This window comes from Canis aureus, chromosome 13 (assembly GCF_053574225.1).
Source record: "Canis aureus isolate CA01 chromosome 13, VMU_Caureus_v.1.0, whole genome shotgun sequence".
Lineage (NCBI taxonomy): Eukaryota > Metazoa > Chordata > Mammalia > Carnivora > Canidae > Canis > Canis aureus.
In genome coordinates this window covers 40,974,156-40,987,904 of record NC_135623.1, presented here as the reverse complement: position 1 = coordinate 40,987,904, position 13,749 = coordinate 40,974,156, and the positions used below count along the sequence as shown (strand labels likewise).

General features: G+C 42.6%; 1 protein-coding gene across 1 annotated transcript in view; it reads right to left on the bottom strand.

Annotated features, from left to right (window-relative positions):
• The window catches only part of PLXNC1 (plexin C1), a 137,710-nt gene that overhangs the window by 50,511 nt on the left and 73,450 nt on the right, over positions 1–13,749 (bottom strand). The window contains exons 10-12 of the mRNA XM_077844421.1: positions 8,055–8,194; positions 4,902–5,081; positions 2,100–2,187 (exon numbers count right to left, since the gene is read on the bottom strand). Of these exons, the coding sequence (XP_077700547.1) occupies positions 2,100–2,187; positions 4,902–5,081; positions 8,055–8,194 (408 nt within the window). The remainder of the gene's footprint in view (positions 1–2,099; positions 2,188–4,901; positions 5,082–8,054; positions 8,195–13,749) is intronic.

Here is a 13,749-nt window from a genome sequence, read left to right as displayed (position 1 = left end):
CTGCAAACACGCCAGCTATCAAGAGCAGCCCGCGCTCATGCAAGGCAGACAGGGTGCACAGAGAGAAGCAGCCTAGGGGAAGAGGAGGACTTGGCACCAGCAACTTTACAGGGCCTGTGTGTCCTGCGAGGCCTCAGGGTGGGTTGGGGTACGTGGGCAAGGAGGGGACCATCCCCTAGGGAGGCTGCAGGGACCCACACACTGCTGGCCGCATCCCTCCTGCAGTGCTTAGCACAAGTCACTGACCACAAGTGAGGAAACAGTTTTGCGGGCCTGACCTGAAATCAGGGTAACAAAAGCAAAAGGGACAATGTGGCCCCCATGCAAATGCAGAGCATGAAGGCTGGGAAGAGTACAGAAAGAGTGACCTGCTTTATAGGTTTATTATTATTATTTTTTAAAGATTTTATTTATTTATTTATTTATTTATTTATTTATTTATTTATTTATTTGAGACACAGAGAGGCAGAGACATAGGCAGAGGGAGAAGCAGGCTCCCCACAGGAAGCCCGATGCAGGACTCGATCCCAGGACCCCGGGATCACACCCCGAGCCAAAGGCAGATGCTCAACTGCTGAGCCACCCAGGTGTCCCTTTACAGGTTTATTTATAAAAAACATAAATACTGTCATCTTTAGAGGTGCAGAGAAATGGGGCAAAGAAAGCTGCTGGAATAGAGGAAGTTGACAAAGGTCCTAAGGAAGAGCAATAAGGGGTAGCTGACTGACTCAGTCTGTGGACCATGTGACTCCTGATCACAGGGCTGAGAGTTTGAGCCCCATGTTGGGTATGGATTGCTTAAAGAGAAAAATCTCAAAAAAAAAAAAGAAGAGCAATACAAATCGTGGAAAGAAATTTGTCAGGTAGGGAGTTTACCTGTTCTTTTAGTTTCTAATATCAGACTTGAAAAGAAAGGGTGGCGGGAGGTGCCTTGGTGGTTCAGCTAGTTGAGCATCTGACTCTTGATTTCAGCTGGGGTCATGGTCCTGGGGTTGTGGGATCGAGCCCTGTGCGGGGCTCCACACTCAGTATGGAGTCTGATTGGGGTGCTCTCCCTCTCCCTCTGCCCAGGACCCCTGTGTGTGTGTGTGTGTGTGTGTGTGCTCGCGCGCTTTCTTCCCACCCCCGCCCTCTCAAATATATCTTAAAAAAAAAAGAAAAAAGAGAGGGTAGGATGAGGCCATAGGTGGGAAGATCTGACACAAACAAAATCTACTTCCTTCTTAACAAACCTTCCCCAGCCCTGGATCTCTCGTTCTCATTTCTGGTGAGGTGAAGAACCAAACAAACCTCCCTGTCCTCACATTGCAGAGATGTGGCCTGGAATCAGACACAAGGTAAGGTGTAGAACTGGCTCTGGGTGCGGCAGGAGGCAGATGTGTGTGTGACAAGGCTGTAAGGATGACTCAGGAAGGCCGCCTGGACCTAGGCCCCGAGCCCACACCGGTCCCGAGCATGGTGAATGGGGAGAGCGTTCGTGAAGCATTTAGAAGTGCATTCAGGAGGCCCCAACCTGCATCGGAAATCCATCATTTTGTGTGATGAGGCCCTTCTTGGACTCCTACCAGTGTTAACAGGGTGCTGGAGGCCAGAACCCTGTGTGGGGAAGTGCAAGGTAAGAGGAGGCCAGGTCCGAAGGAAAGGGCAAAAGGATGTGACAAGATTTCTGGGATGTGGGCAGGGCACTGGGCCTCTGACCCACAGCTCTGTTGGCACAATGGCAACACCACCACCAGCCTGCACAAGACCGCTCTTCTTGTTGGCATCTCCCCTTCACCCCTCACAGGGCATCTTCGCGTGTACTCCTAAACATCGGCTCCTTACAGTGCCTCCCTACAAAGCCCACCCGGAGAAAACGGCAGGCCTGCCATACCCAGCTCACTCCTCTCTCCTCCGTGCCATGATTGGAAACGCTCCACCACAAAGAGAGAGTCTTATTATCTCCATGATAGCCCAGATGGTGGATATCACCCAACAGGTAGACGCTTGTAACATCACAAAGGCACAGAAATAAAAGATATTCCCCAAGAGATGTTAGCGTGATGAAAACAAAATCATCCTTGAAAATTACTATTATTACAAGGTAGCTGAAGACTTACATTTATATTTCCTTTTAACTCGTGTGAAATGATTAAGTTGTCAATTACGTCAAAATTTCTGCCTATGATGGTTATATTTTGACCACCACTGCAAAGAAAAAAAAAATTAACAATAGGAGTTTCATAGTAAAGATACAGGCATTTTTCATCTATGAACAAAGCTATCACTTTATCCACACTTAATATGAAACTCAGTTACGTTAGAGAGCCAAGTAATACATTTTAACTTAAAAGGCGGGATCCCTGGGTGGCGCAGCGGTTTAGTGCCTGCCTTTGGCCCAGGGCGCGATCCTGGAGACCCGGGATCGAATCCCACGTCAGGCTCCCGGTGCATGGAGCCTGCTTCTCCCTCTGCCTCTCTCTCTCCCTCTCTCTCTCTCACTGTGTGCCTATCATAAATAAATTAAAAAAAAAAAAAAAAAAGGCAGGACAGTTCTACAAGTTTTTTAACGATACCGGCCACAAAATGTATAGTTTTTAAGATACATAAATATAAAAATTCGGGTCAGATCCTGTTTTAATTCTAGGAAAATGCCCAAATTCTTTCACAGAATTTTGAGTTTTGTTGTGTCATGTTGCCACATATAATCAGATCATCAGCTATACCCCAAAAAGGTTTCACTAAACAGAATTTTGTTTGATTGCTGTTTAATCTATATTAAGACACTTCAATCTAACAATTTTCAAAATCAAACTCCCAACCTACCAATTATACTTTATTTAGGGAGATGGGGAACATTTTGGACAAGGTAAAATTATAAATGGCATTAAAACTATAAATTCCCATTTGGTAGGCCATATAAATAACAGCTACGTTCTCTCTCTCTCCAAAACCAAGCCAAATGATTTCACATATTCTCAGCACATAATCGCTTATAAGCAAAGTGGTCATTAGATGTGAAATAAACAGCTGTCCACAGCTCTGGCTGCCCTCATCTCCCCATTCATGTAGGTCATTCTGGGGGACAGGAGCTGGGGAATGTCAGCTCCGTGCACCAGCCAAGCCCAGGATGACAAGACCGGGAGGTAGGCATGAGCAGGCCAATTTGTGCAGGGCAGAAGGAAGACAACAAGCTCTCAACCAGTCACAAGGGGGAAGGGTCGAGTTGGCCTCATGCCAGCCCATCACTGTTACTAGAAAGTGGAGCCCAGCATGCTCTGCCAACGGTCAGCCTGCAGAGCCCTGTTCTTGCCCGGGGAATAACTCAGAGTCACAGGCCCAGGATATCACAGGTGAGTGGACACTAAGAAGCCTAACAAATCACTGCGTTGTACACCTGAAACTATGTTATATTGTAGGTCAACTACAGGTCAATAAAAAAATAAAAATAAAGAAGCCTCTTATTTTATAGCAAGGCAGAACACAGTGGTGGTTTACAGCAGGACTGCCTGGGAGCTTACAAGTGGTTTGACTACTCTATGCCTGTTTCCTCTTCTGCCAAAGGAGCTATTCCTTTCATGATGATTAACTGAATTAATAAATGTAACACACAAGGCATGTGGGGAATGCCACGTCAGTGTCTGTTTTTATTTACAGGAAGGATTTATACCCAGAGCTGGGAGTGCAACGCTATAGACTTGGTTTGGAAATTTCAGTATTTTTCATGCCATGGTTAGAGGCAGCACTGTTGAAGTCCTGAGCCCCCAGCTGTGTGGAATGTGACTGTATTTGGAGACAGGGTCTTTACAGAGGTAATTATGATTAAATGAGGTCATTGGGGTGGGCCCTAATCCAGGAATATGACTGGTATCCTTAAAGAAAAGATTAGGACACAGTCACAGAGGGAAGACCATGTGAAGACACAAAGAGAAGACCATCCTTCTATAAGCCCAGAAAAGAGGCCTTGGAAGAAACCAACCCTGACATCTACCTCTGACTTAATCTTAAATAAGAACACCGGACTAGAAGTATTTTTCTTCTTCTTCTTCTATTTTTTTTTTTTTTAAACAAAGGCTCCTCTACATCTACAGTTTCATTTAGACAGTACTTTGAAAATCAGCTTCATGCTGTGTTAGGTGAAATATCTTATTATGAAAATGTCTTTAGGGCTATATTCCAAAATCTGAATGTGAATTTAAATTCAACTAGGCAATTTTTTTTTAAATATATTGGAGTCATCTGGAAGAGTTTATTTTGGAATGTCAATCTTTCTCACAGGGAGTATCTTTGAAATGTAGCTACTGCTTTTCATTTCCATAGCTTCCAATATTTCCTCAAATTATTCAAAGCAGCTTACTCGAAAGGTTATAAAATGAAAGCTGTCAAAGAGCAGCTTTGTGTTGTGGGCAGGAGTGAGATGTGGTGCGTGTGTATCAGAAACGTAGGCTGGGGGTAGGTACTGCAACCGAACAAACATTTTAAAAGGCAAAGGATTTATACAATGACAAGAAACCACCGTACAAAGCAAACGTTTTAGCTGTGAGCTTCCTGGCAGCCACAGCTCGTAGTAAAGCAGGATCTGCTCACAGTGTTCACAGTGACAACGGGAAGCAGTGGCTGGTTGGGTGTGTGTGTTTTCCAGGAACAAACCCTCAGGGGGGATTCTGTGAGAGGAATTTGCATAGGACTACTATTTCTATATTTATTTGAGTGAAATCCATGATCTGTATGCATATGACCCCTTCCTTTCTTTCATTCATTTTGTTTTGTTTTGTTTTGTTTTTTTTAAGGGAAGAAGAAAGAGAGAGAATCTTAAGCAGGTTCCACGCCTGCACAGAACCTGATGTGGGACTCAATCGCACAACCCTGAGATCATGACCCCTCTAAGCACAATGTCAGAGAAATATGAATCTCGAAAGCACCTGATCCAGGTGGTGGCTGGATATATGAGGGAACAGCGCGGCAGAGCAATATATGACAAGGGTCCCACAGATGTACAGTCCCCGCCATCAAACTGGATACACACATCCTTCATTTCTTTCCGGCTGGATGGTAGAGAGAATTTCATATGGGTGTCATTCAGCACGTGGCTAACCTGTATCCTAGAAAGGGGCAGAAAAACAACTGGTAAGTGACACAGATCCTTAGCACCACTGACTACTGAACATGACAGCATACAAATTTCACTTGAACTGCAACAGTCCACAAACTATCAGGACAGATGCTGGCAAACTGGTAGTTCATCAGGGGCCACTAGCCACTGTGGGTGTCATCCGGGGCTGGGTTCCTCTTTCTTCTGTACATTTTTATGTTTTCATTTGCATTTCCCTTAGAAGTAGGGAAAGCAGATGTCACCATTGCCCTGAACAAGCCGTAACAGAGAGTGGCACACGTACTGGGGAGTCCTGTTAATTCTGCTGACTCTGAGAATGACACTATCCTTACCTGTCAGAGACGTACACTGAAGTGTGTATGAGCGGAAAGGACGTGGTGTCTGGGATATGCTTTTAAAAGCTCCAGCCACCACCTGCGCCTCCCCTCCAATGACGAAATGAGAGTGGCAACATGTTGGTAAGTTTTGAAGCTGGAGGATGGGTACAGGGAGGTTCACTGTACTCTGTTCTCTTGAGTATATTGGAAATTTCCATCACAAAATTCCAGTCATTTTATAGGATGAATGGACAAAGAAAAGTTCTTTCTCCATTTCCAAAACTTAGAGAAGGAAAAGTAGTTGCAGTAGAAGAGTAGAAGCTCGTCCCAGGCAGACATGGGGACTCTGGCATTCAGAGAGCAGAGAGCCCATGACCAGAGTCTGTGCCAAGAGCCCAGGTGTCTCAGGGTCAATCATCAGAGCCAAGCCACCTCCCAAGGAGCTCGGGACAAGAAATGAGTTGGGACTACCCTGGGTGCTTCCAACATCCACCACACCTGCCCTCTACACCCCTCAGAGCCCAGAGCAAAGCCTTCTACAATATTCACTCTGTAACCTGCACTTCCTCCATATATAATGTTTACAGTGACCCTCTAAAGCAAAAAAAAAAAAAAAAACCACACACAAAAACAAAAAAACATTAAGACTGTGTTGTGCTGAATAATACTCAGGATAATGATGCTACATGTGAATCTACTATTACTACTTAAAGGATAGTACATGATGATTAACGTCAACATACAAGCCCATTAAGTAGCAATAACAGATCCTGACAATAAGGCAAATTCAAAAAGCATCTGAGCCAGTATGCATTTACACTGCCTCAGATTGACATTCTGAGCTTTATTTTATTTTATTTTTTTTAAATTTTTTTATTTATTCATGATAGTCACAGAGAGAGAGAGAGAGGCAGAGACATAGGCAGAGGGAGAAGCAGGCTCCATGCATCGGGAGCCTGATGTGGGACTCGATCCCGGGTCTCCAGGATCATGCCCTGGGCCAAAGGCAGGCGCCAAACCGCTGCGCCACCCAGGGATCCCAACATTCTGAGCTTTATATTCAGAGCCAAGCTCTTAGGAAATTCATCGTAAAATGGCTGATCATTAAAATTCAAACTTGTTTATAACTTTTGGAAGGAGGGAGGCAGAAATGTGGGTCATTCTGCTATTATTCTTGTATTTTTCCCTTCGAAATAATTGGGCATTTGAAAAATGCCATATTAAAAGAGTGTGGGATTACAGCATGAACTCAGATATAGGATTAACTGGGTATTATGTTTACTTCTTGTGAACTTGGGCTCACCGCTCTGATGTGGTTACTGAAATGCTACATGCAGAAAGGCCTCTGAGTCATTTAATTTAATAACTGCAGTATCTCAAGACACATGCAGAATTGAAATGAGAGCATAAAGAGTCAAAGACAGGGTAATGCTCTGAAAACTGACTTCTTTTCCAGTGAAGGTGATTGCCTTGCAGTGAACACACAGGTGTCTAACTTCACAGATTTTGCTAAACAAAATGAAAGATTCTTGCAATAAAGTATTTAGCCAGGATCAACAGCACAAAAATGCCTATGCTGCATAGATACAGCTACCAATGTGTGCTTGATAATTCTGGTAAGTAGCAGAATGGGCCAGAGCCACCCATAAACGGCTTTCTCCATCGTGATGATAGACATCCCAAATCTACTGTTAGGAGGGGGAAGCGGATGGCAATTACATGCAGCAAATGAATTAAAACAGAAAATTCAGTAAATAAGTACGGCAGATTAAAATGCTGTACAAAACTGTTTTAGGAGTTAAAAACCAAAACACCACGCTTCAGCAGATTGTCTTCAATGCATTTCCATGATGAGAACGAGCTCAGTGTTATACTTCATATAGACTGCGATGTCTTCTACTTCAAATTAACCCAAACTTACGAAAGCTAACAAGCAGAAAACTCAATTTATCTATTTTGTTGTTGTGATCATGACATCTCTTTAGGGGGGGGTACCATTTACACAAGGATGTCAGTGAAACGCTGAAAAATTCTTTTCTTTCTCGAAGTTTCATTGAAAGGATAACTTAGAGGAAAAAGCAGTCATAGCAGCATACTGACCAGACATCTGTGTTAGGGTGTTTGATCTTTTTTTTTTAATTACTAATAATATGTTCCATTTAATTTATTTAGCCTGAAACCAATCCAATAAAGAGAAGGCTACAAAGAATAAAACAGATTAGAAAGTTTCTTCTTTCCAACTTTGATACATAGGAAGAGCTATGATATTTTATATTTTACCAACAAATTCTGAAGTATGCAACTATTTTTCTAAGGGGATCATCTTCAAGATGCTGTTTGTTACTTAAAATACTTGATTTTGTTCATGGAAATGAATCAAGACCTCAAACAGGCAACACCGTGAAATGAGCGGGTTCTGAGGTTTGGGAGGGTAAGAGAGGACAGAGTCTCTCACAGTTAACTTCAAATGTGGTGTTTAAGTTATTCTCCTTATTGAAATTATGTTATATCCACTATGCAGCCCAATTGCCCGTTTTGGCACCTGGCAATACTTTGAAAAGTTTATAATCACAATGGTATTCCTTTGGCATAAGTTTGAACTTTTTCTATCTTATCAAGGATAAATTACTATTATTTCAACTCACACATCCTTATCACAAGTACTCGTTCCTTTCAGGATCATTGTAATGTTGGATGCCCGGGTGAAGTTTGCCCCCGTGACGATCACATTACTTTTCCCTAAAGTCGATATCTTCCGTGGCTCAATGGACTTAATGTAGAAGACCTGTTGGAAATGAAGATTAACACACAAGATCAAAGCTAAGAAATGGCACTGTTCCAAAAAATCTGTTTATGCGCCGCGGTTTGAAGAAATCACTGGGAAATTACGACATTTTGCAAACACAAGCAGACAGTGTTTAATGAAATCAATGAATTCAAGGAAGAGTGCTGAAGATTCATGTCTCTCAACATGCGACAGCATGAGGTCAAACCAATTAGTCTTTGTCTCACAAGACAGTTGAAAATGCAGTTGAAGAGTCTGACATTCTGTCTGAAGAGTGAGATCTCACTGGAGTCTTGAAAATGCTCAGTGCCTTAAAGCCTCTGGAGGCTCAGAATACAACAAAACAAAAGGGGAGACAAGGAGTCCACTGACGTGAGGCCAACAACAGTTATCATTAAGCTAGAATAAATGTCATTCTGGATGAATTTAATTCCCTAGAAAGCAGTGCCTATTTTTTGTTTGTCTCAGAGTTGGGCTATTTGAATCAAGGAGTGTACTGTAGAGAAAAATTTCAAGAAATCAAGCAATTCAGTCACCTAAATTCAAGTATTCGATGCCACACCACTGTGGTCAACTGTTTCTTCTCCATGGTACCCGTTACCAACTTTATTAGGCCTCTCTTTATCAAGAAATTTTCCCTTGCAAATAACCTGTTACCTGAGTCCCACATCATCCCTGACTTCTCTATCTGCAATGTTTAATCAAATGCTCCTTTAGTCTGACCCCTGGTTTTGGCTCAGGTCATGATCGCATGGTTGTGGGACTGAGCCCTTTGTCGGGCTCCGGGCTCAGTGTAGAGTCCACTTGGGATATGCTCTCTCCCTCTCCCCTCTGCACTCATGGTCTCCTTCTTTCCCTCTTTCTCTGAAATAAATAATTAAAATCTAAAAAAAAAAAGAGAAAAAAAGTATTCCACAAAGCTTAAAAAAAAAATTACAGATTCTCCTGAAAAAAGTCTTTGTTTGATGGCAAGAATCACTTTCCCTTTCAAAGATGAGATAATCCTGGTTTCTTTCATTTTTCTTCTACAGATGCTAACATCTATCATTTTGATCATTTTGTTGTTCTTTCATAGACCATATCCAGCATGTCTGTACTCTTCTATAATATGGTAACCAAAACAGAACATAAAATTCTGATTCTGGCCAATATAAAGTACAGCAGATCTTTAGCATGAATATGTTTCATATTCACACTACTGACATTTGAAAACAACCTCCAGGGCCAGAGACACAAAATCATGTGAAATTTGGCTAAGCCAAAAATGCCAAACGTATCCACGGAGAGGATCAAATCTAGCAGGATGCCCCAATGGCACTGGGAGAGCCTCATTCATGCCCAGTACCTGCCTGCCACCTGCTTCCTAAAGGAGCCTAATATTCTCTGTTCCTTTATATGTGTAATGCTCGTCACAATGGACTCTCTGGGCTGTTCGGTCTGTCCATCCTGCTGAGAGGGAGGTTTTATTCTGCTCCTTGGCAAACAAAGGTGCTATATGGTAGCGCGGTCACCATCACTCATTAACACCATGGATTGGTTCTGCAGATTGAGGTAAATTCATCGTTAATGTCATCACAGCAATGATGTAATGTGAGAGAGAATTGATTTCAGTGGCAGAATTTATTTTAATTACTTAGCAGAGGACTTTAGGCCCATATTTATAGAATCATGAAGGGTCTGAAAGGGTCACTTTAATTATTCTGTTATACTTGACTGCATTTTATGGGGGAAATTATCTGCAAGAGTGGTACTTGGAATGGGGGGATTAGCAAAGACTTCAAGATAAATCCCTTGCAAATGTCAAGTGTGTGCTATATAGCAAAAGGCTTACTCTTCGTGCTGACACTGTGACAGCTAAGTGAACAAGTATTTATTGAGCATGTACAGGGTCCTCAGTACAGCTCCAGGTGTTGTGGGGGACACATGATCTATGTGCACACCAGGTCAGGAGTTGGTCAACTACCGGATTTGCCTGTAGCAAGCCAAATCCAGTCCATTGCTTGCCTTTGGATGGGCTATGAGAAAACAAAAAAGGTCAAAAAAGTAATAGTGTTCCATGACATGTGAAAATACATGAGATTCCAATTTCAGTGTCCCTAAATAAAGTTTTTTGGAACACAGCCACATCCATTCATTTACGAACTGCCTGTGGCTACTTCACATTACAGGGGCAGAGTAGTTGTGGCAGAGACAGTGGGGCTCACGAAGCCTAAACCATTCATTGTCTGGCTCTTTGTAGAAAAAATGTGCTACCCCCCCCCCGCCACAGTAAAAGTCCACTGCCTTCTTAGGGCAGCAAGACAGACTGTGTTTTGTTTTGTTTTGTTTTATGTATAATCCCAACGAAGACTCACATTTACATCCCCACGTTTCTTTCTGGATAGCCCTTCTGGATTCCTGTGTTTATACCGTGATATCTGCTCCAGCTAGATTTTCAAACACCCCAAGTAAATGCTACTTCTCTACTCTCAGGAGAGGACAAGGAGAGCTTTATAACTAATGTAAAAGAATATATTTTAAGGGGGTTATATTTTGCTCCTTAAACGGTTCTATAAACACCATCAGAGGACCCACCATGTTGCCTTATTAACTTTTTATTTCTCTCTGAGCAGAGACAGCCCTGCTACTTCAAAAGGATTTTATTTTTAAACCTTATTGTTTAGAGAAGTTTCCATTGGCTGTCTAGGATGAAATCCAGTCCTGGTCTATCTCCTGAAACCAGATGCTTCTCATCTGTTTGCAAAGAGGGTCAGATTAGTTGTCCTTTGTTTGCTTGGAGAACCTCTCTTCATGTTAATAAGTGAGTTAAAGAGCTAGCAAGAGGATCTCATCAAAGAAACTGTGCAGGTATACAAAGAAAAAAAGAGAGGAGAGCTAGATGGCCATACTACATGGCTGTAACAATTCTTAGAACTATGACATTTTCTATTTTTACTGATAAAGGTTTTTAAAACTCCTGTACAGACAGAAGGCGAAGAATGATCTCCTAGCAAATGTTTCACACACTTGTTTTAGATCTATTTTTATATTTTAATCAAGAGTTAATCATCACAGCCTTGTATGAAGTAGTGGGCCCCATGAGCCGACACACAGAAGGGGTTAATTTAAAAGCAACCTAGTTTGATATGAAGAGATGCTTTCTTACAGCCATATAGTGAAATTCCGCCCTCCTCTTAGGTACAAGGATTTCCACATGCCAAATCCAAATACCACTGGTGATAACCGTCACAACCTGTGTTGTTCAGCAATTAACCTCAGAATAGTCCACTTCCTATCAGTCACATTTTAAAGACATCAGAGTTATTTTAAATGGCTGCCCAGTTTTAAATTATTTAATGAAACACTGTGAACTCTGGGTGCTCACCAGTTTAAATTACTCCCTATTCTGTACAGGAAAACATATTAGAAACTGGTTAGTTAGGTGATTACAAAATACCCAATTCTTTTTATTATTGTTTTTTTAAAAAATGAAGTCATTGCAAGATATTGGAAATAGCACAACCACTAAGAAACAGTTACCTCTGAAAAGGTCTAAGAGGATCACTTCTGACAGTAAGAGTACTTTTTTGAAGTCTGACGTCAACACAATTCAAATTACCATGACATTATACTGTCATGATTGAAAAGAATATTGGAAAGAGGTGCATTAGGAAGGCTCAGTTTATTAAGACCAAATTGTACTCTATTAATCTGTTTTTTTTTTTTTAATCTGAATATAGCAAAGCTCTCTGTAGGCCTGGACCTGAATCAACGCTCAGCAAAATGTCTCTCAGAGTTTCACTGGTGAAATTAGTTCAAACAGGACTGGATAAAAAGTCACACGGATTCAAAACCAGCTGGAAATCTGAGACCAAAGGACATTAGAGAGATGAAAGGTACCACAACTAATTAAAGGAAAGTGTCCTGTAGGGCCCTACAGGGGTGACTATTTGGTTCAGAATTATTTAACATCTTTATTAATGACTGAGAAGGATGGAAGTAATGTATTCATGAAATGTAGAAATTGAAAAAAGTGGTGACCAGCAGTGGCAATGGGAGAGCATAAAAGGAGGTGAGATGCTGAAAGAAAATACGATCCCGCCAAAGAAAAATGAGAGCACAAGATGGAACAACGTAGTCAGGCCTCTGAGGCTCAGCCCCCAGGTGAAGGCTCCTCCATGGGGTCCCCAGTACTGGCCTCAGGGAACTTGGGATGTAACCTCAAATCTCCAGTTGGTCCCAGGAAGTACCAAGTGTCAGAGTGAGCCACTGAGACCAGAAGATGACAGACCAAGGTCCTCTGCTGAGAGATCAAGGCTTGATTCTCTGACCTGGGACTGTAAGGTGGAGCTGCTGAGGCCAAGACACATAGTTGTAACTCTTGGTCACTGAACCTTCCGAGTGTGGCAACTCAGAACTGGCCTGGGTGACTGGGACTCCATGGCCGGGGGGGCAGCTCCTCCCTTCCAGAGACCCCCACCCTGCAAATTAGACCTGGACACTCCAAATCCACCCCTCTGTTGAGTTTCACTTCCACCCTGAGGCTCTTGCTTCTACCACTCCCCTACCGGCCTCCGCTTCCCATCCTTAGCCTCTCTTGCCCTCCCAGTCTGAATCGTCCACTCTGACCACACCCCAACTTTCCCTCTCTGGAGGCTTTGATGCTCACAGCCTGCCCAGCTGGAGATCCTCAGCCCACCCACATTTGTGCCACAGATAGGACAGGCTTTGCTAGTCTAATGCCAAGAGAAGCCAATGTTCGTTTTCTCCTGTCCAGACGGACTCTCATCATCAATACTACATCATTTAATGCTTGTTTATATTCACTGAGGTCGTACAATGTAGAGTCGTGGTTAGAACTGTGGGCTCTGGGGTCAGACCACCTGGGTTCAAATCTCTTGCCTATCATTTACTACATACTTATCCTCTGCAAGCCAACATTTTTTTATCTATAAAATGGGAAAACAGGTCCCTTGTGAGACTTACATAAAGATATCCTCTGAGCTCAGGATTTAGCACAGGCTCAACAAATATGGGTTACCACTACTCAATTCAGTGCATTCTGGTATTCCTTCTCACATCTTCTGCTGTACTCAACTGCTTCACCGAAATGAATTTTACTTCCTTCAAAATACTCTTAAGTTCTACAGTGTAAGCTCTGGAGAAGGACACACATCTGGCCCACCTGTCCAGCACACAGTGAGCGCTCAGTAAAAACATTTTGAATGAACAGATAAATGGACGATTGCAAGCACATTCCACAGCACCTAGCACAGTGATACACCCACAGAAGCTACTCAACAAGGTATATCTTCAACCTCATTTCCCTCCGATAGGCAAGGTCTCTAAAGGAGTCAATCTGGATTGCTTGTGAGAAATTCAGATGCACATTCAGAAGTGGTGGCAGATAAGAAGAGGAGGCAAGGGAGGCAGAGAAAGAACAATGTGAATGTTGGTTCCCCCGAGAGTGGTGGACAAGTCTGTGTAGGGTGTATTTCTACCCAACCAAGATAAGCAGATGGCGAAGAGTAACAAATAGTAGATCATCATCATATCATAGATCTTCACAACCTTTC